The sequence below is a fragment of the Eschrichtius robustus genome, chromosome 13 (assembly GCF_028021215.1).
Source record: "Eschrichtius robustus isolate mEscRob2 chromosome 13, mEscRob2.pri, whole genome shotgun sequence".
Lineage (NCBI taxonomy): Eukaryota > Metazoa > Chordata > Mammalia > Artiodactyla > Eschrichtiidae > Eschrichtius > Eschrichtius robustus.
In genome coordinates this window covers 58,210,842-58,233,955 of record NC_090836.1, presented here as the reverse complement: position 1 = coordinate 58,233,955, position 23,114 = coordinate 58,210,842, and the positions used below count along the sequence as shown (strand labels likewise).

At 37.7% G+C, this 23,114-nt stretch overlaps 1 protein-coding gene across 1 annotated transcript; it reads right to left on the bottom strand.

Moving 5' to 3' along the window:
* Positions 1-835: 835 nt before the first annotated feature.
* Positions 836-22,224, bottom strand: YEATS4 (YEATS domain containing 4). Its single transcript, XM_068560709.1, has 7 exons — positions 21,968-22,224; positions 18,625-18,744; positions 15,167-15,233; positions 14,966-15,060; positions 10,751-10,843; positions 10,575-10,662; positions 836-1,495 (listed from the first exon to the last, which is right to left on the bottom strand). Exons 1-7 carry the CDS (start codon positions 22,016-22,018, stop codon positions 1,326-1,328), a joined length of 684 nt encoding a protein of 227 aa, XP_068416810.1. The 5' UTR covers positions 22,019-22,224; the 3' UTR covers positions 836-1,325.
* Between the last annotated feature and the right edge of the window lie 890 nt (positions 22,225-23,114).

The following is a 23,114-nucleotide window of genomic DNA, read 5'->3' as shown; positions in this document are numbered from 1 at the left end:
GAGAAGGTAGAGAAATTAGGGGTAGTATGTGAAATTGATGCACAGCTGCATCCTGTATGTCAGCAGTCCCCAACATTTTTGGCACCAGGGACCGGTTTCACGGAAGACAGTTTTTCCATGGACTGGGGATCGGGTGGGGATGGTTTGGGGATGATTCAAGCACATTACATTTATTGTGCACTTTATTTTTATTATTATTACATTGTAACATATATTGAAATAATTATACAACTCACCATTATGCAGAATCAGTGGGAGCCCTGAGCTTGTTTTCCTGCAACTAGATGGTCCCGTCTGGGGGTGATGGGGCTGCCTCAGCTCCACCTCAGATCATCAGGCATTAGATTCTCATAAGGAGCGCACAACCTAGATCCCTCGCATGTGCAGTTCACAGTAGGGTCCCCACTCCTATGAGAATCTAATGCCACCTCTGATCTGACAGGAGGTGGAGCTCAGTGGTAATGTGAGTGATGGGGAGCGGCTGTAAATACAGATGAAGCTTTGCTCGCTTGCCAGCCTGCCACTCATCTCCTGCTGTGTGGCCCTGTTCTTAATAGCCACAAACTGATACCGGTCTGTGGCCCCGGGGGGTTGGGGTCCCCTACTATATGTCTTTGGAACATGCATGAAGGACTGAAATATTGTTCTATGTGAAAACTAATGACACTGTGGGAGTTAGGCAGAACAATACTTAAGATATGATCTTGGCTGTCAGAGAGATTCTGTATGCTACAGTGACTGCAAATAAGAGATGCATGGTCACAATACTATGGAGATACATTAATTGTAATGAAAGAGATCGAATTGCTTCAAGGCGAAGAAACACATCAAGAGGTAGAAACAGCATCTGTAAACTGCATTTATTGAGTGCTTATTGGGCACTGGGCACATCAGATACAAAAGAGTTGGGATGGGGGCAGGTAAGAACTTAAGAAATTAAATACACACGTTAATTTTACCACGAATTCTAACTACTAGGCAAGTACAAAATTCGTACAAGTTATACTTTATAATGAAATTTTGATGTCTGTCAAAAGGATAAGCTATACACACAATGCAATAAAAATGTTTTAAAATTGTGCTTAATATCACAGAACTACCCCGAAATGGGTTGATAAAATGCCTATACAGCATTATACACATATATTTTACGTTAAAGATTGCTTGTAAAGTACAAATACTTTGCCCCCATTGCTGAGAAATCTATGGCTGACAACTATATGTGCAGTTCCTCTAAGAAACATTGCAGCATTTGTAGTCCATCTCTCCTTTAAACTCCACCTTATTTTTAGTTTCACTTACTATCGAGTTCTCTTCAGAACTGTTTATATTTCTTTTGTCTGATCATCTTCTTCGAGTTTCCTGATTTCATTTTTTAAACAATTTATAGTTTCACGACTTGCTTTTAATCTCTCTTTAAGCTCTGCAATTTCAAAGCTTGTTTTTTTTTTTGCAGCTTCTAATTTTTCTCTGGTTTTCACTTCAAGTTCTGCAACTAAAGAAAACATACACTTTTACTGATTCATTTCATTTTTTCTCACATGTACAAGATATGTCATAGAGTAATAAATGTGGCATTTCCTTAGGTCAATGTTTTCATGATGAAATGCGGACAACTTAAGATATGTAACTTTAGACACAGGGGGGTGGGTAAGAAAGTCTGAACTCTCCAGAGAGGCTCTAAGATGTTTTCTACCACTAAGAATGAAATTCTGACCACTAATATTTTAATTCACAGTTAACATTTTAAGACATAATGTCTTAAATTATGTCTAATTTCCTAATTATGTCTAATTTCCTAATGTGATTTGGAAATGAGGGAGTATACAGTCCAAGAGACATCCAGCTAATAAGAGTCTACTAAAAACAGTACTCTTAAATTTATGTACAAGTAAAACTTACATAATCACACTGGTAAAACAAACCTGTATCTTTTTTCAAAAAGATATCAATAAGTGTCTAGGTTTGAATTCCAGCTGTATCATTTACTAGATGTGCCACTCTGAATAAGCTACTTATTATCTCTATGCTCTATTCCTCATTGTTAAAATGAAGATTATAATAGCAAACACCTCATAATATTATTTGTTTAAAAGATTTAAAAAGAATACTGTCTGGCACATAAAAAGCCATATTAACTACTATTATTATTATTACTGAATATTTAAAACATTCTAGCTGGCTACATAACAAATTACAAAAGAAAAATATCATTACTGCAAAATAGATTATATCGATTTAACTATTCCACTTGGAGAGTGTAGCATCAAGTTTTACAGAGAAAAATGACTACGATCATCCAACATTTCCACCTTGTGGACATTTCAGGTAATTGCTGCTGATGACTGTTGAGGCACAGTTGTACTTTTGTTAACGTAAAAGGATCACTAATTGGAAGCAGTGTGGTTTGGTGAAGAAAAAAAACCAAAACCATTGAAATCAGAAAGACTTGAGTTCAAATACACCCTTGGCCCCTTAATAGCTGAATGCTGATATCTCTAAGTCTCCCTTCATCTCTTCTTTCTATATGATACAGTTAAAACTTCGTATTTCTCAGAGGATTTATGAGGATTAAGTAATATACCTAAAGCATCTAGCGCATTAAAAACACACAATGTGGGACTTCCCTGGTGGCGCAGTGGTTAAGAATCTGCCTGCCAAGGCAGGGAACATGGGTTTGAGCCCTGGTCCAGGAAGATCCCACATGCCGCGGAGCAACTAAGCCCCTGCACCTCAACTACTGAAGCCCGCGCACCTACAGCCCATGCTCCTCAACAAAAGAAGCCACCGCAATGAGAAGCCCGAGCACCGCAACGAAGAGTAGCCCCCGCTCGCCACAACTAGAGAAAGCCCGCACGTAGCATCGAAGACTCAATGCAGCCAAAGATAAATAAATAAAATAAATAAATTTATAAAAAAACAAAAACAAAACACGCAATGTGTCCTTATTTTCCTCACTGCTGGTGCTTTCTTTTTGTGATATATTTTGTAACACAGGTAAACTTTTATATTGCCAAAACAATCCATATTTTTCTTTGTAATTTTTCATTGCTTTTATTTTTTAAATTATTTTTGAAAACAGGTAGTACATACACGATACAAAATTAAAAGGCTGAAAAGTGTAGACAATGGAAAAAATGTCTCCTTTTAATATGTGTATGACTGATTTACTTTGCTGTACACCTGAAACTAACACAACATTGTAAGTCAACTATACTCCAATAAAAACAAAAACAAAAAAAGCCTCCTTTTACCCCTGCCCCCCACCAACCAGCGCTCTTCCCAGAGATAATCACTGTTAGGTTTCCTTGGTATCTTTCCAGAAATAATTGGTTCAGAGACGAGCATACACCTAAGTGTGACTTCTCCTCACCCCCAACACAAGTGGTGTCACACTATCCACACTGCTCAGCACCCTGCTCTTTCACTTAACATTACTACATCTGAAAGCTCATTCCATATCACAGGGCTGTCTCATTCTTTCAAAGGCTGCAGAGGACCTCATTGAATGGACATACATAATTCATTCATCTGTCCCCTCTGATGTACATTTGGAGTATTTCCAGTTTTCTCTATTACAAACAATGTTATAACATGTATGCTGCGCATAATCATTTCAGTATACTTGTGGGCTAAATTCCAGTAAACAGTAATTGAAGGACATTTGATCTTGTAAATCTGGAAGAATGCCAAGTGACTCTTAGAGGTCCTCTTAATTCATAATCTACTAGTATTGTACGTCTATTTCCCTACTGCATCAACTTTTTGGTCTTAGTTAATCTGAAAGATTAAAAATGGTATTTCAGAATAGTTTTAATTTACATTTCTATTACTTCTGAGGCAGACAATCTTTTAATATGTTTAGGGGACATTCCTCCCTTTCTTTTTATGGATTGTCTGCTTTTCCTTTGCTCATTTCTCTTTTAGGTTATCGACTCTCCCCACCACCCTTTTAAAAAATTGAGGTATAATTGACATATACTAGTTTCAGGTGTACAACATAATGATTCAATACTTGTATATACTGCAAAATGATCATCACAGTAAGTCTGAAGTTAACATCTGTCACCACATATAGTTACAGATTTTTTTCTTGTGATGAGAAATTTTAAGATCTACTCTCTTAGTAACTTTCAAATATGCAATACAGTATTATTAACTACAGTCACCATGCTATAAATTACATCCCCAGGACTTACTTTATAAGTAGAAGTTTGTACCTTTTTGCCCACCCCTCACCTCCCGCCTCTGGCAACCACCAATCTATTCTCTGTATGTGAGCTTTTTTTTTTTTAAGATTCTACATATAAGTGAGATCATACTGTATTTGTCTTTCTCTGATTTATTTCACTTAGCATAATGCCCTCAAGGTCCATCCATGTTCTTGCAAACAGCAAGATTTCTTCTTTTTTTATGGCTAAGTAATATTCCATCGTGTATATATGCATGTGTGCATGTGTACGCATCTGTGTGTGTGTGTGTGTGTGTGTGTGTGTGTATATATATATATAAAACACCTCTTCTTTATCCAGTCACCTGTTGATGGACACTTATGTTATTTGCCTGTCTTGGCTATTGTAAATAATGCTGCAATGAACATGGAGTTGCATATATCTTTTCAAGTTAGTGTTTTTGTTTTGTTCAGATACGTATCCAGAAGTGGAATTGCTGGATCATATGGTAGCTCTACTTTTATTCTTCTGAGGACCCTACATACTGTTTTCCATAGTGGCTGCACCAATCAACATTGCACAAGGGCTTCCTTTTCTCCACATCCTTGCCAACACTTGTTATTTCTTGTCTTTTTGATAGTAGCCATTCTAACAGACATGAAGTGATATCTCATTGTGGTTTTGATTTGCATTTCCCTGATGATTAGTGATATTGAACATCTTTTCGTATACCTGTTGGCCATCTGCATGTTTTCTTTGGAAAAATATCTACTCAGTTCTTCTGCCCAATTTTAATTAAATTGTATGCGTTTTTTGGCCATTGAGTTGTATGAGTTCTTTATATATTTTGGATATTAACCCCTTATCAGATACATGATTTGCAAATATTTTTTCCCATTCAGTAGGTTGCCTTTTCATTTTGTTGATGGTTTCCTTTGCTCTGCAGAAGCTGTTTAGTTACTGGTTATCAGCCTTTTTAAATGATGTGCAGGAGCTCTTTATACATTAAAGAAACTAGTCATTTGTGATATGAGTACAATATTTTTTCATGGCTTGTCTGTCTTTAGACTTTGTTGACAATGCTTTTTTACTATGCAGAAGTTTTTATCCCCTTGCTCTCCCCCTCTCTCTCCATATCAATTAAAAAACATATATGGAGTGAAAGGCACATTGTGAGATGGTGGGATACAGAAGTAGGAGATAGACAAGAAAGAAAAATGCATTACAGTGTCATGAAGTAATCATAGGGCGCTATGACATACCAAGGGGAAAGGGTGTGTGTGTGTATATCAAAGAAGGCTTCTTGGCAGTAGTAAAATCTGAATTGAGTTTTAAAGAATGAGAAAGGAATTAGGTTGATGAAGTGGACATAGTGGGCCTTGGAAAGAGTACAGAAAGATTTGGGAAACAACAAGGAGTCCTATATGACTGTAACAGGTAGTTTTAAATCTAGTCAGGAAGACCTGATTTAACTCATTTGTCAGAGGACAGCATGCACTGTAGATACAGATTTTTGTGGTCTGATTTAGTCACTATACTTTATTTTTGACAAATCATAAGACTGCAAAGCGTACCATATATTGAAAGAACTGGGTTAATTACCAATGAGATGATAGGGGAAAACATTTAAAAACTTCTTTTAGCCTGTTCTGGTTTTCTGCTTCCAATATATTAAATGCTTATACATACATTTAAGATATATATATGTGTGTGTGTGTGTGTGTGTGTGTGAGTGTGAATGTATGTATATATATATGTATATATAAATATAGATAAAATTTCTGTTTTAAATTTCCAAATAAAGCCTCAATTTAGAGTAAGTCAATCCAAAGAAGAATTAATATTTTTGCAAAGCCAATGTAACTTACCGGTTAGAAAAATGGGCTGTAAGGCTTTTTTTTTTTTTTTTTTAATATTTATTTATTTATTTGGTTGCACCGGGTCTTAGTTGTGGCAGGCTGGCTCCTCTGCTGTGGCATGCGAACTCTTAGTTGCAACATGCATGTGGGATCTAGTTCCCTGACCAGGGATTGAACCCAGGCCCCCTGCATAGGGAGCGCAGAGTCCTAACCACCGTGCCACCAGGGAAGTCCCTGTAAGGCTTTTTTACAAAGAGGTAGAACAGTTTATCGGTTAAGAGCACACACTCTATCTCGGTTTAAATCCTGGCTTTGCTGAGTGATTTGGGGCAAGATATCAAATCTTGCTATGCTCTAGGGTCTTACTTAGAAAATGGGGCTAACAGTAGTACCTTCCTCCTAGGGTTGTTAAGGGTATTCAATAAATTAAGAAATGCAAAGCACTTATCTAGTACATGTAAACTCTTTTTAAGCATTAACTATCATTTTAATTATTCCTTGTAGAAGCAATTTCTATTAAAAGCTAGATCATTAGTACTTAAGTAAATTTCCATGGGTTTACCAGTATAAACATCTTTATAAACTTTTAGTGTGTTTTAAATTTTATAATGAGCAACCTCTATCCTGGCTATTACTCTTTCTAAAAATATTACTATGTTTTTAGAGCCTAAGTTCTGAGGACTGCTTAGGATAAAGTCCTGGCTCTACCACTAACTCATGATAACTTGGGCAAGTTTCTTACTCTCCCTGTGCCTCAGTTTCCTTTTCTAAATGATTACCTAATAAAGTTATTGTAGATGTAAATGAGTTTATACACATACAGATTTACAAGAGTACAAACAGTAAGCACTCAGTAAAGCTAACTGATATTATTACCAAATATTGAGTATAATGCTCTCAAACTGGTAAAAGTATACCTATCTTTTTTAGACCTTTGATTAATATTCCCAAGTTGCTTTCCTAAAAGGCCTACTCACACAAACAATTCATAGAACACAGGGTTCACCACATCCTTAATAGGTACAACTATTATAAATTCCGTTTGCTTATTTGATACAAATATAACCACCCATTATTATTTGGTTTGCATTTTAAAAATTACTAGCAGGGTCAAATATTTTCCCTTTTTATTTACTAGTCATCTCCTCTTTCATCTGTCCATGTCTTTTGTCCATTTGTCAACTGAAGTTTAAAATTTTATTCTATTTTATTTATTTTAGGGTTTTAAAGATATTAACCCTTTCTCATATTTTCTACAAATTTATCTTTCTTTTTTGCCCTTTTGAAATGCAGAAGTTAAATATTTTTTTGCAAAATCAAGTTTGCCTTTGTTTCAATGTGATTTCTTCTAACACCTCAAATTTAGAAAGTCTTCACTAGCCAGGACAGACAGTCATTTCTCTAATTATTTAGACAGCTTAACTGATTTAAAAAAACAGTTAACTATCATTAATTAAACTGGAATTTGTTTTGATAAGTGCTATAAAGCAATGATCTAAATTAAGTTTTCTTCTCAAAAGTTATCAATTGTGTCAATACCATTTACAGAATTATCTTTTTCCTTATGGATTTGATACTGTTGAGAAAATAACCTGAAGATAATATAAAACATGCAATTTACTGATAAAAACTTCCCAAGGTTATAAAGCTCCACACATAAACTTTAACACGTTAAAAATTAATTTGTAGAAAAGTCTTTTCATGAAACACATTTGTCTCTACTATTATACATATATGAATTAATGATATTATTTTTGTTGAAAACACAGAAATGTGGGTACTTGAATTTAAAAAGAGAAGTTTCCTCTATGAATTGGGCACATTTCATAGTATGAGAGAAAGAAGATCTATAATGGAGAGAATATGACCAGTAACAAATTAAAATAGCATATGACTAGTGTTTTTTACCTTTTCAAAGTGATAATATACATATCTGTTTTATGTTCATAACAAAGCAGCCCAAGTATTTTTTCAGATGTAGAAAGTGAAACATAAAATTTTTTAATGAGTGTGATTTTCAATTTTAAATGACTACCAAGTAGCAATTATAATCAGTATTCAGATCTTTTAACTCTTGGTCAGGGTTTCACGAAAATACAAACAAAACACTACTATAACCAACAATGGTTAAACAGCAACCTCTTTCTCTCCTGCTTTCTCATCCCCCACCCCCCTTCTTTTACTGGATCGCTTCTTCCAGCCTATAACGATACTGGTCTATTTCCCCCGAAAACTCTGCTCTCTTGACCCCAAATCCTGCTTCTGCTACTGCTTCAAGGGCTACTTTCCCTTTACAGTCAAGCTCCAAGACAGAGTTGTCCACAGCACCTGTCTCCAATTTCTCATCTCACTCGCTCTCTCTTTTTTTTTGGCAGCACTGCACGGCTTGCAGGATCTTAGTTCTCTGACCAGGGATTGAACCCAGACCACGGCAGTGAAAGTGCCAAGTCCTAACCACTGGACCACCAGGGAACTCCCTCATCTCATTCTCTCTTGATCCACTTCAACTGATCTTCTGTCCTTACTATTCTCCTTCAACTGCTCCTGTTAAGGTCACCAAGGACCTCCACCTTGCTATAGCCTATTTCTTGGCTCTGATCTTACTTGACCTATCAGAGGTACTGAACGCAGCTAATGACTATTTCCTGATACACTTTCTTCACCTGGCTCTAGGATATTATGTGCACCTAGTTTTTCTCCCTCCACACTCACTGTTCTTTCCTAATTCCTTTGCTGGTCATCTCCTTAATCTCTAAATGTTGGAGTGCCCAGGGCTCAATCCTTGAACCTCTTTTCTATCTTCACTTACTCTTGTGATGATACCACTTGGCCTCACAATTTATAAATCCATGTGTATATTAATATACTTCCACATTTATATCTTCAGCCTAGACCTCTCCTTGAATACCAGACTTTGAGTACAATTCCCTTCTCAACATCTGCACTTAGATGTCTTACAGGCATCCCACATCCATCATGTCCAAAAGTGTACTCCTAACCTTTCCCCTCAAAGCTGCCCCTCCCAGACTTCCCATCTCTATGAAAAGCAACAACAATTTTTTTTTGTTTGTTTCCTCAGGCCCCAAACCTTAACAGTCATTCTTTGTTCATCTCCTTCTTTCACATCTTATTATCAAACCATCAGCAAATCCTACTGTACCTATCTTCAAAATAGAACCTGACCCCTTCTCACCACCTCCATTGCTATCACTCTGGTACTACACACAATTCTATATCTGGATTACTGGAATAGCCTCCTAACTATTCTGCTCCTACCCTTTCTGCTTTACAGTCTATTCTCAACACAGCAACCAGGGTGATTGATCTTTTTAAAATATTAGTCTTATACTGTCACTCTTCTGCTCAAAACCCACAAAAGACTTCCCATCTCCTTCAGTTTAATAACCTAAAGTCCCTATATAAGCTGGTCCCATAATAACTTCTTTGGCCTCATGTTCCACTCCTTGTCCCCTTGTTCACTCTGCTCCAGGCACACTGGCCTTCTTGCTGTTCCTCGGATATGCCAGGCAGGCTCTTACCTCAGGGTTCCTGCCCTTGCGGCCGCTCTACACGTAACATTCGTCTCTCATGTGGCTGCACGGCTCAGTTCCCCACTCCTTTTGGTATTTGCTCCAATGCCACCATTTCAGGAAGCATTCTCTGACCTGATATTTAAAACTCTTAACCATCTCCTCCCACCAAAAGCGCTCTCTCCCCGGCTTTAGTTTTCTTCATGCCATCCAATCACTACTTCACACTTCATTGGTCTGTTGATTTAATATTTGTCTTCTTTCCACTAGTATGTAAGCTCCATGAGGGCAGGGCTTTTGTCTGCTCTATCCTCTGAACAATGCCTGGTGTCTTACTGTTGCTCAATATATACTGTAAGCAAATAAATGAAAGATCAAAGGAAGAACCGAATAAATGGTGACATAAATGTCAACACAGGGTTGGTAAGTAGATTTCATCTTGAATGACAACTGCAAATGGTTGGCAACAGCTGCATGAAACGATGTGTAGGGGATTCTGAGGCCTCATAAGCTAAAGGGAAAAGATAGCATGACTGACTATCAATAAGGCATTCTGGTCTTCACCACCCCAGCGTTAATATAAAACTATGTCAGGTGACAGGTTAAAAAGAGAGAGAGAGAGAAACTAGTTCACAGTACACTCAAGTAAAATTATGTTCTGCAAGGTTCTTCACACCGATTTTGTTAGCAAAGACTAGTAAACAGAAAATGATTGAGGGACAGGTTAAGCAAGATTAATGAAAAGCTATGCTTAAATGTAATTAGTGAATAAAGACAAGCAGTATTTCAGAGTGTGTCAGAGGCTGTCTTTTACCTTTCTGAAAGTAGGTCTACTTTGAGAACTATTTACATCTTTCTTACCTGTTCTTTAGTAATACATATTTTGTTTAACTCCTAAAAATTTTACCTGTATCTACTAAGGAAAAATATTTAATAGTCGCTAATCATACATTCCTTTCACCATTACAGAATACATTATTTCTCAGGATTAATTATGAACTCATGGCACTTACATTCTGTTTCATGCTTATAGGCTCCTAAGGTAAGCTGACGAGATGTTGTTAATAATTGTTGCATCATTGCTGTTGGGTCTTGAAATATCTAATGGAAGAGAATGAACAAAAGCCCAATAACTGCAAAATCTACAATTTAAAATGCTTTAAAAACTCTCATTATAAAATCTTCTTACCATTTCATCATAGAACTCTGAAACCACTGTCTTTTTTCCCAGCATTGCATTGGTGTCTGATTGAAATAGCTTTAATAAGTGATACAGGGTTACCTGTGAAATAAAAACAGACATGACATCTGTGCAATGGTTTTTATCATCATCATGAGACATCATCATTTCTGTAACTGATTTAGAGACTGAATTAGTAAACATATCAAATTCAGGATCTTGTTTCAACTACAACTTACTCTGGCAGGTCACCCAAATTCTGCGTGTACTTTTATTTTCCTATTAGGTATTACCATTTATCCACATCTATTCAATATGTATGTTTTGAAGAGGGTAAGCAAACATTAGTTACAAAGCATCTCTAGAGAGTGACTATATATAAAAATAACACAAGATACAGCTATGGAAATTAAACTGGTAAGTCACTAAGATGAATTCTTTTACTTACACAGGTGAAATTTGATTAACTGTGACAGTTAAAGTTTACAAATTTACTATGGCGAAAAAAGATTTGATACTTTCAAAAGGAATGATCAATACTAAAATGCTCAGTGAGGACAAGTTAATTTCTTTAGTGTAATAATAAAATTAATACATAAGTAGCATAATAAACAAACACAAAGTTAGTCAGTGATAATTCACTTCGGCAAGAGCAATATGTCTTCAAAATATTTAAAAACAGATACAGTAAGACATCAAAGGAAAAGCTTTGCAGCACAATGTGTGATTATTTGAGCAAAACAAAACCTAGCTGTTAAAACATCAGAGTTCATGTTGAAGGTATAGAAACCAATTCAGAGGCCTCAAAGAATTTTCCAAAAACTTAGCTAAAATCATCATAAGGAGTATGGATCATATGCCATATTTAAAGCAGATAATCTGACAAATTTCTGGAACAGACAGAAAGCAGATGAGACTACACAGATAGATAAACCATAACAGGGAAATCCATAACCTAAAATCTTAAAGGAGAAAACTGCATCAGAGGTGGGAGCCACTGCCCCCAGTGGAGCCCCAGAGAGACTGTGAGCGCAAAGTTGGCAGGTATAGAAATCAAGAATGCTGTGGGGCGGCTAGGCTGGCCAACCTTCCCTCTTCTCCCCTCACTCACCGACGAGAAAGCACATCCTCCTGTGGAACCTAGAATTCTTCACCCAATCAAGTACGAGGTAAACAAAAATAAAGATATTTTCAGAGAGCACTGGCTCTGAAATTTTACTTCTCACGCATCCTTTCTGAAGAAATTCCTCCAGCAAAATGAAGAAAGAAACCAAGAAAGATGAAGAAAAAGGATCATCTGTCATCACTAAGAGCTGACAGGCACTATCTAAAATTGAAAAATCCAACCTTTGGGATTTAAATACATGAGATGAGTGGGAATAATTTCTAGAGGAACTGAAAACAGTAACTGTGGTTTTCCTGAGGAAGGGGTCAGAGATGGGGGAAAGAAGATGTTATGGGTTGAACTGTATCCCCCAAAAGATATGTTGAAGTACTAAACCTCAGAACATGTAAATGTAACCTTATTTGGAAATAAGAGCCTTTTGCAGATGTAATCAAGTTAAGATCAAGTCATTAGGCGGGGACCCTAATCCAATATGACTGGTGTCCTCATAAAAAGAGAAGTGACACAGAGACAGGGAGGGAGAGAAGGCCATGTGAAAATGGAGGCAGAGACTGGAGTTACGCTGCCACAAGCCAAGGAACGCCTGGGGCCACCAGGAACTAGAGGAGGCAAGAAAAGATTCTCGCCTAGAGGCTTTGGAGAGAGCATGGCCAACACCTTAATTTGGGACTTCTAGTCTCCAGAACCGGGAGAATAAATTTCTGTTGTTTTTAGCCACTCAGTTTGAGATACTTTCTTTGGCAGCCCTAGGAAACTAATACAGGAGACTTGTACTTTTTATTTTTTAAATCTTTTTAAAAAACTATATGCATGTCTTTTATAATTTAAGAAGTATTAAAAACTACATCATAAAGTCTTCCTTTCCCAAATTTATTATTCAGACCTGGAGAGGCATTCATGCAGATGAATAATAGGCAATGAATAATTTCAGGACAGATGTCCCTAATTTTCAGTGGTGTTTAAAGATTCTTAGAGCAATGAAAATGCCTATACTTGCCAGAGATATTTCTAGGAATAAAAACCCAATATTAGCATTTTGCTTTTAGAAACAACCATTCCTTTTACAGTGGTTTGATGTATAATAGGTTACTGGATAACAGAAGTAAATCACAAGTTACCCATATCTTTCTTTTATATTTTAAATAAACCTCATATGACTTACTTTCTGTAAGAGCCAACTATTCAAAAACTATAATGGCTTCATTATACAAAAAGAACACTACAATAATTTGGAGGGGATAAAACTCAGGCCTATGTAGATCTATATGGAAACCTATTCAATAAATGAATCACTCCAGAAAGGCAAAAGACCATATTACCCTACTTTCCCAAGAGTAGACTTTGAGAGCTGTCTCATAATGAGGTTACATTATATAATGATTTCTTTCAGAGATGTATTTTCCAATTGAGGGCAGGGTAGGGAGGAGAGAAGGGGGAGACAGATGAGGAGGCAGACAGGTAAGGCAGCACATTCTCAAAATAAAATGAATTCAAAGCAATCTTATAAAGTTAACAAGAACCTCTGCTCTAGTAACATGACCAACTTCTCCCTCTCTCTCAACATCTGCCATATTCTGTGCTCTATTCTCCCTAATAGACTACTTTGGTTAAGGATAGGTGTAGTGTCTCATCTTTGTATCCCACCCCTTGGGCAATATCTTCCAAATATGGATATTTAATAATTTCTTGTCAAACAGAATATAATGTCTGTGAGAGTATCCCAGAAGGACAAGAATGGTAGGAGACCTGGAAACCTTATCACATGGAAGATATTTAAATGAGCTATAGATGGTTCTTCAGGAGAAAAGAAAACTAAAGTATGAATAGTTATCAGTAAAAAGTTCAAGGAAGCTTAACATAAAGTAGAGCTTTCTTAAAACTAGAACTACTCCAAACCTGAATAGGATGTTTCACTTAATAACGGAAGTCAATATTCTCTTCTTGCTATACTGGACTGCCTAAAGGAACTTCTATGTAGGAAGAGTATGGTCTACCTCAATGGGTCCTAAATATTACTGCGCATCAAAATTACCTGGGGTGCTGACCCCTCTCCAAACCTGTGAATCACACTCCATGGAATGGGGCCTAGAAGTCTGAACTTTTAAAAAACACCTCAGGCATTTCTGATGCAACTAGTTAGGAACTAATTCTCTGTATCACTGGCCCAGGTGACATTCAAATCCTTTAAAAGCACATAGTTTTACAAATGTAATCTGATAATTAAAGTGTCAATGTTTGGTGCTAAAGGAGCGAGCTGAATCTATCAAGATGAAAATTAATGGTGATGAACATTAAAGCCCTGAAACTGGAGTTAAACACCAGCCACACAAATGTGCAATGAGACAGCCTGAGTTGTGACCCTTTAGGTTTAAAAATAAAACAGGCTTAGTGGTTTTAGTCAAAAGCAAGAGTAAAGGAAGGAGTGTGAGGTCTGAATGCAAATACCTGGATTCAAAAACTAGCTCCACCACAATTAACTGTGTTTTTGAGCACATGACTTCATCTCTGAGCCTTAATATGCTCATCTCTAAAATGAGGATCTCACCAACCTCACAAAGTTGCTGAGGGGTCAAAGTGAAAGCTTTGAGAGACTTTTTACATTATCAAGCAACAATCTGAAGAGATCAAATAATGAAAAAGTCAGTGGTTATAAATAAGGATTCAGGTATAAGATAAAGCTGCTAGTACTGATGACAGTTCGAAAATGTAAAAAGACTTTCTAGGGCTTTTAACTGTAAAAAACCTGACACTCCCATTTCAGAGAGCATATGGACTCCACTTGTTTGTTACTAAGAACCAAACGATACTAATGAATTTAAAATTTTTTTGCTGTAGTAATCATGTAATTTCCATGATTCCTTTCAAATAACTGTTCACATTCTATCCCTTCTTTTTATACTTGAAAAACAAAAGAGTTTTGAAAGGCACTTCACTTAAAAATGAAAAACCTTAACTCATAGCAAGATAAACCAAGCCATAAGCTTACATAAAGTATACCTGAATGAAAATGTCAACATATAACAAGCTATTGAATATTGTAAAATTTTCACAATTACTAAAAAATTCATTTTATATTTGCAGAGATTAACATTACTCACAGGTCTTTCATTAGGATCAATGAAAAATATTTTGATGATTATTTCGAATTCACCCCAACCTGTTTCAGTAATTTCATATGGAGGCTTAGTAACAACTAAAAGAAAGAAAAAAATAAAACAATTATTAATAGTAAATTACTGATACAGTTTCCTAGCTCTTTTAAAATTTATAATATTATGAATTTAAAAAAACTATTGTACCTCTTAAAGGATTGCCATAGCTTTCATGTAATTTAAATTGGATTTTCTTCACATATGCTGACATATCCTAAAATACAGAGGAATTAATTAATTAGTTCTGCCATCTACACATAACAATTAGGAAGGAAATGCACAGAGCACCTGTGTCAATTTTATAAAATACACTTCTCCTTAAATTTTATGGAAACCAATTTTCTAAGAAACATGAATTATACCCTGGAGGTTTGTTTTTTATCTTAAACAAAGGAAGCCTGTGCAGAATTCTTTCAAAATTCATAATATATAGAAATATATATGTCCTTAATTCATTGTTTTGCATTCCTATTTTTATATATCTCTGTAGACAATACTCAAAATCAATTTTGATTTTTCCATAAAACAACAGTACACTTCCAATATTTTCTACAGAAATAAACATATACACCAAAGCAAATCTAAGAATTAAGCAACTTCAAAAAACAAAATTATATTATACAAAGGTCAACTAAACTAAGCAACCTAAAACTGTTGTATATAAAACTCTTCCTTTCCTTAATTATATTTTGAAGCACAAAAGCATATTCATTAGTTCCGGCACACAAAAGGGATTCTGCTAGCGAAGGAGGCCTTTTCAAAAATAATTCATTTTAGAAAAATAGGAAAATGCAAAACAGAGTAAGTCGCACTCAACAGTAATGTTCATTAATCTTTTTATTTGCTTTCAGGAATTTTTATGTGCTTATTATCTACATATTTTTTTAACTGGGATCCTACTGTAATAATATATTACTATCTGCCTTCATCACTTAACATTATTTTGTGAACATTTTTTCTGAGGCAGATTTTCATAAGCATCTTTGAAGACTATTTTGGGAATACTTTCATTCATTTTTTCTACAAATATGAGTGACTACCAATATAGGCAGATGCTATAATGATAAATAACAGAATCTTGTCCTCAGGGTCTCACTGTAAAGTGGGGGGCAGACAAGAAAATCAGCATTTCAATGCTGTAATCTGTAATCTGTTGTGTGCATATTAGGTCATGTGTTATGAGGACATTAGGTACAAATCCATAGGAAAGGCAGCTATTTTAGTCTTTGGAGATCAAGAAAGTAGATCTAAAGAAAATACACTTGAACTAAGACCTAAGGGAACAGTAAGAATGGAGTGGGCGGGAAGACAGGAAGAGGTTTAAGAGTGTTCCTTTGGGAAACTGAGAGTAATTTAGTATTGGTAAAATGTAGGATATAAAGAAATGAGGCAAACACAGACAAGGGATAAGGCTGCAGAGATAGGACAGGGAAAGGTCATGGCAGGCCTTCTAAACATGATAGCTTTATGATGAGGGCAATAGGTAGTCACTGAAGGTGTTTTTTTTGTTTGTTTGTTTGTTTTTAACAGCTCTATTGAGATATTCACATACTATACAAATCACCCATTTAAAGTTCACCATTCAATGGTTTTTAATATATTCACAGAGTTGTACAACTATCACCACAATCAATTTGAGAACATTTTATCACACAAAAGGAAACATACCCATTCTTCCTCCCACCCACTGTCAACCACTAATCTAGGTTCTATGTCTGTGGATTTGCCTTTTATGGACATTTTATAAAAATGGAATTATACAGTATGTGGCTTTTGTGTCTGGCTTCTTTCACTTGCCATGTTTCCTAATTTTTTCCATGTGTTAGTAGCATGTATCAATACTCTATTTTATTCCTTAATAACATTCCACTATATGGATACACTACATTTTATTTATCTATTCATCAGTTTAGAGACATTTGGGCTATTATGAATAATGTCACTACAAACATTCATATACAAGTTTTTGTGTGGACTTTGAAGGTTTTTTATTTTCCTTCATCTTTTAACTTTACTTAATAGTATAAATGCTGAAGAAAAAACAACATTATCAAGCTTAATTGGTTTCAACATGTATTAACTCAGTCTTTTGGTGGAATATATGAAGAAAAGATAAATAGAACTCAAAAGTCAACTGCCTTGGGCTTCCCTGGTGGCGCAGTGGTTGAGAATCTGCCTGCCAATGCAGGGGACACGGGTTCGAGCCCTGGTCTGGGAGGATCCCACATGCCACGGAGCAACTAGGCCCGTGAGCCACAACTACTGAGCCTGCGCGTCTGGAGCCTGTGCTCCGCAACAAGAGAGGCCACGATAGTGAGAGGCCCGTGCACCGCGATGAAGAGTGGCCCCCACTTGCCGCAACTGGAGAAAGCCCTCGCACAGAAACGAAGACCCAACACAGCCATAAATAAATAAATAATTAAAAAAAAAAAAAAAAAAAGTCAACTGCCTTATTCTTTGTCCTTGAAATTAAGATAACTTTGCGTTGCATCACATGCGTTGCACGTCCTGTAGATGTTTGATTTCAGCTCAAGAGCTCTACATTCAAGTGGTCACCTTTAAATTGTGGCTACAGCTGCACTGAGTTCAGTTACCATAAACTGTCCTACATGGCAGTTTAATGTGTGGCATATTGGCCTTCTTTTGATTTACCTCTAAATTTATCATCTCTTAATTTATTAAATGTGACTGAACATACTGTGGGGTTACATGGGAAGAAAGAGTATTCAGCATTGGAAGTAATTTTGAATGATAAGTCAGCATTTCTACCCTTAAAATTGACACTATAAAGTTATTTTGAATAATTATTAAATTTAATTTTAAAATGTGACCCCTTGATAAAGTAAATGTATGTCCAAAATTCTAGTCTCTTACATGTGGCAAAATATAATTCAAAGTGTTTGAAGCAGACTACCTTTACCATCATCAAGCTGTGAATCTACCCTTGGGCTATTTGGCACCATTTTCATCTTTTCAGAAGTAACAACTCTTCGTGACATCTCTAAATGCTATTTCAGATGTTTCTAAAAGGTGACGAATGATTGCAATGATAACATAAATTCTCACCTGCCTTTTTGCTTCCACTATATTGGAACAATGATATTTGAAATACAGAATGAAGGGTTTTAAATAGAGGAATAGTTTATTCATTCAGTGAGTATCTGTTGAATACCCACTATGTACTTACTGCATTCCAGGCATTAGAGATTCAGTAGCAAAACCAAGTTACCAGCAGCTAGATTATGTAGCAGTTTGTCTTTCATCTTTTCTGATGGTCTGATTACCAAATTATCACTTAAATTTACTATTCCTGAAATACCTGATTATATACTAGGCTACCTTAAGGTGTGGTAATTGGAATACGTACTGTGCATATAGCATAATTCTTTTTACCGTAACTTAATTTTAATTAGAAAACATTTTTGGAAAGTTGATTCTACTAACAATTATAGAAAGATGACAGCTCTTACTTTATTCTTTCAACATTTTTGGTAACATTTCTACAATGGGCCAATTTTATTATCAGTTGCTATACAATATTACAATTTAACTCTGAGCAAAAAAACTATAGCTTCAAAAAAGTTTTAGGAAAAACAATTACCTACCTCATTTCTATACGGTTTTACATATACTGTCCACTGATGGGTGTGCCCATCCTCTTCTCTTTTCTTTCCAAAATATCGAGCAACATTACCATAAACTATTGGTTTAACGATAGTAACCCCCTGCAAGAAAACAATTTCAACACCAGTTAACATTGTATTGGGCTTCCCTGGTGGCTCAGTGGTTAAGAATCCGCCTGCCAATGCAGGGGACACGGGCTCGAGCCCTGGTCCGGGAAGATCCCACAGGCCGTGGAGCAACTAAGCCCGTGCGCCACAACTACTGAGCCTGCACTCTAGAGCCCACGAGGCACAACTACTGAAGCCCGCGCATCTAGAGCCCGTGCTCTGCAACAAGAGAAGCCACCGCAATGAGAAGCCTGCGCACCACAACGAAGAGTAGCCCCCGCTCGCCGCAACTAGAGAAAGCCCGCGTGCAGCAACGAAGACCCAACGCAGCCGAAAATAAATAAATAAATTTATTTTAAAAACCCCCAACACATTGTATTATTACCCAAATAAACAGAATTCGAACTCTGAAAGCTTGTTTTAAGAAATGGCAGGCAGTCTAACAACGTAGTTTGCTTATAACATGGATTTCCCTCCACAAATCATTTCCAGACAATTAGCCTCATTTCATAATACCACAAATAACTAAACACCACATTAATTACAATGTTCCCACTTTGAAAACGTGTATTTAAATCATGTGGAGTACTTTGAGAGTTCCCTTTTTCTTTCTCTCTTTTTTTTTTTTTTTAAAGAAACAGAAAAAGCTCTATTTACAAACTTTAAAGAGCAGCCTGGAATAACGCTCACCAACTTTACCATCACCTGATGGTTATGTCCTTATTTATCAGCTTACACCAGGGTTCTCCAAAGCACAGTACAAAAATTAAAGACAGTTTGGAAGGGGATTTTAGGTAGAATAAGGGCAAACATTTTCATTTTATTACTTGTGTTTAATCTGTATTAGAAAAACCATAACTATAACTAGCAATTCAAACCCACAATTTCAAACATAGTAATGCTTACGAAGGGACTTTAAAAAATTGATTTAAACAAAAACGCTAAACACTACATTTTGATTCAGATAATGGCAAAGAGGCACTTGGATGACTCAAGCGCGGTAAACCCTGCACTGATGGCATGTGTGCTATATTTGTGTTCAGTTCTGAGATGTACATACATGTTTCTCATCACATCCGGTTAAGTGTAAAGGCAGATTATGATGGAAAGGAGATAGAAAAAATTCCAAGTGAAGAAAATTGCTGAATGTTGCACATGAATTTGAGACCAATTTTTCAATAGTAAGACTGTATCTGAAGGTCAAAGAGCAAGATATATCACATGTGAAAAGTGCTGTGCCAATGTAATCAACAATTAATAAGAAATGAGGAAAAGCAGTGAACAAATGGAAAAACTTTTCATTGTGACTAGATAATTCACAAATAAAACCAATACCTATTAGCCTGAAGTTAGTTCAGAAGAAGGCAAGCAGTTTGTACACAAACTTAAAGAAAAAAAAATCACAGCAAGTGCCCTTTTGTGGCACCCAAAGATGGGGCCTCGCATTCAAGGCTCGAGTGAATAAGTACAAGGAGCACTGACATGGTGAGGGATAATAGATCCTGAACTGCTACAATGTTGCTAGGAACTTGCGGAGTTCCTCAATGATGAAAAGCGGGCCCATCTGCCAAAAGACTTTCTACCTGGATCAAATTTATCTAAATTGGGAAAAGATGCTTACAAGACCACATAATCAGCATGGAGAAGAAATAAGTCCCTAATTTTAAAGTTTTACATGACTAACTCGGACCCATTTTCGGTGGAAAAGCATTTGAGGACTACAGGCCTAATCTCCTCAAGTGATTTTGGACTTAAAAGACTTTTAGAACCTAACATGATTACAAGTAGAGAGAGTTCTGTAAGTTCTTCTCCAAACGCTAGTGTTCTAATCCTTTGTTCAGTAGCACTTTCTTATCATTCCAAAACCTCGCCCAAAAGTGGGGGAAAACGTATGTTTATGAACCTTACGGTACTATGAATTTTACCTGGCATCTGTTTCCCCTTCCATTAAATTTCAGTAGCTTTTGAAACTTTCAAAGCACTGTGTATGACAATTGTATATTCAGTATAAAATTATGTGAAAACAATATGACACAGAGAAAGACTCAAAAAAAAAAAAAAAAACCTAGATCAACTAGATTGGTGCAAAAGTGGGTGATTTCTTTTTAAAAAAAATTTTCCTGGGCTTCCCTGGTGGCGCGGTGGTTGAGAGTCTGCCTGCCAATGCAGCGGACACGGGTTCGAGCCCTGGTCCGGGAAGATCCCACATGCCGCGGAGCAACTGGGCCCGTGAGCCACAACTACTGAGCCTGCGCGTCTGGAGCCTGTGCTCCGCAACAAGAGAGGCCACGATAGTGAGAGGCCAGCGCACCGCGATGAACAGTGGCCCCCACTTGCCGCAACCAGAGAAAGCCTTCACACAGAAACGAAGACCCAACACAGCCAAATAAATAAATTAATTAATTAATGAAAAAAAAAATTCCTTTCTGCGGTAAATAAAAATCAGAAGGGGTAAAAATAGGTGTTACATCAGGAACCAGTTGGTCGTCTCATAAAAAATAAATGTGCCAGGGGATGTAGTAAAGTGGGAGGGAAATGTGTCACAGTGTCATACATTACGTTAGGCTCTATGATCACTTTAATTAAAAACTAAGAAGCTACCGTGTACTGAATGTTCCCTATGTGCCAGGCAGTGTTATATTCTTTGCATGCCTTGATTGGTATCTTGGCTGTAGCCTTGGGACTTTAGGAACACCATGAACTTGGGGAAGTCTTCTGAACTTTCCTAGTTGTAAATACTGGGGGTGATACTGCCTTTGTAGGGACTGAATCAGAGAATCGGGTAAAGCGTCCACCCACCGTGCTTACTTCGCACGGTATCTGCTACTGTTATTATCCTCACAATAGATGGGTACTTCCCTCCCCACCGCCTTTTTACAGGTGACCTGGGTTGGCAGAGGGTGAGCAGCAAGCCAGGATCTCCCAGCCCCGCAAGTGGCTTTTTCCTCGGCAACAACGTCCAGCTCTCCCCCAGGCACCACCGATTATGTTTGTTTTTTGTCTGGGATGGAAGGGAGGCGGTGACACATGAAGTTGGGGCCAAATGAAATCATGATTTTCCCTCTGGGGCTTTGACTCGCCGTCCGCCTGGAAACCGCGGCTCCAGCCCGAGGCGAGAAGGCGCGAGAGGAAACAGGCAGGCCCTCCCCAGGCCGCGCCAGGAGGAGCCGGGGCGAGAGAGCCACTCCCGGAGGGGAGGCGCGGGCCGGGCACTGACCTTCACTCTCCCGCCGGAGTCAGGCCCAAATTCGGCCATTCTCTTGAACATATTGTCCTACGGAAGAAGCCGCCGCCGCCAGGGAAAGAGACCGGGGCCGGCGGACTCGCCGCTCCGCTCAGAGGCCCCGCTCCTCCCGCGCGGGCCCAGGAGGAGGGTTTCTGGCCGAAGGAGGACGAGTCAGCTGAGCTCGAGGCGCTGAGGGATCGCCAACGCCTCACAGCGGAGGGCGTCGCGGAAGCCCACTCAGCCCCGCGCGATTGGAGAGCGGGACGGGAAAGGTGGCACCGGTGACGTTTTGTGCGCAGGCGCGACGAGCTCGCGCACACTGCGCACGCGCCGAGCCGCTGCTTTTAGGCGAACGGAAGCCCGGTCTTGGTTGCCAGTGCCTGTCGACAGGCCAGACCGCCTGGCTTCGTAATGACCGAGAAACTGGCTTTTGGAGGTAATACCTTGCCATCGCCAAAGCATGACAGTTCTGAAATTAAGTTCATGAAATCTCGCCCACCGACAGCTTTTCGTTGTGTTCATCCAGACGTTCTCAGACTTGAACCGCTAATTTCTTTTTTTTATTTACTCCCTTCTTCCTCTCCTTCCTTCGTTTCTACTCATTTTGGATTCTCAGGTCCATAACGTGACGCAAACCCTCCCTCCCTTGCCCTTCTGTGGCACTAACTACTTTGCAGGTTAGTGCAGTGCTAAATGAATGACCTCCAATTTAATTGAAATCTGAGGTGCTAGTCAGAGGTTCGCTCTCCTTTTTCTTCTGTTTTAAACTGGAAGCTATTCTATTTCCCTAGTCTCCTCAAACCTCCAACCTTGACACCAACCCTCTCATTCTGATCAGGTGACTTTGCATCGTATTTCAACAGAGATAACGGACCTCCATGCCACCAGACCTAAACGCAAGCTTTGGTTTGCCCAATATCCACCCTCCCTTCCTTTCTTCTCTTCTGTTCAAGAGAGAATCGTCTCCCAGTTTATTTATTTATTTATTTGGGTGAAGTAGAAAAGAATAGCTTTATTGCTTTGCTAGGCAAAGGGACACAGCGGGCTCGTGCCCTCAAAACTGTGTGTCTGTCTTCCAGTTTAAAATCAATCCTTCAGTGTTCTTGATCTCATTCTTTTTCACTTTCTTGAGGATTTT

Excerpts from the sequence above, each read along its gene's own strand:
- YEATS4 (XM_068560709.1), bottom strand. The coding sequence starts at position 22,018 with ATGTTCAAGAGAATGGCCGAATTTGGGCCTGACTCCGGCGGGAGAGTG. Across the intron at positions 18,745-21,967 it reads ACTCCGGCGGGAGAGTGAAG|GGGGTTACTATCGTTAAACC; the intron begins GTCAGTGCCCGG and ends GTTTTCTTGCAG. Across the intron at positions 15,234-18,624 it reads TAAAACCGTATAGAAATGAG|GATATGTCAGCATATGTGAA; the intron begins GTAGGTAATTGT and ends TCTGTATTTTAG.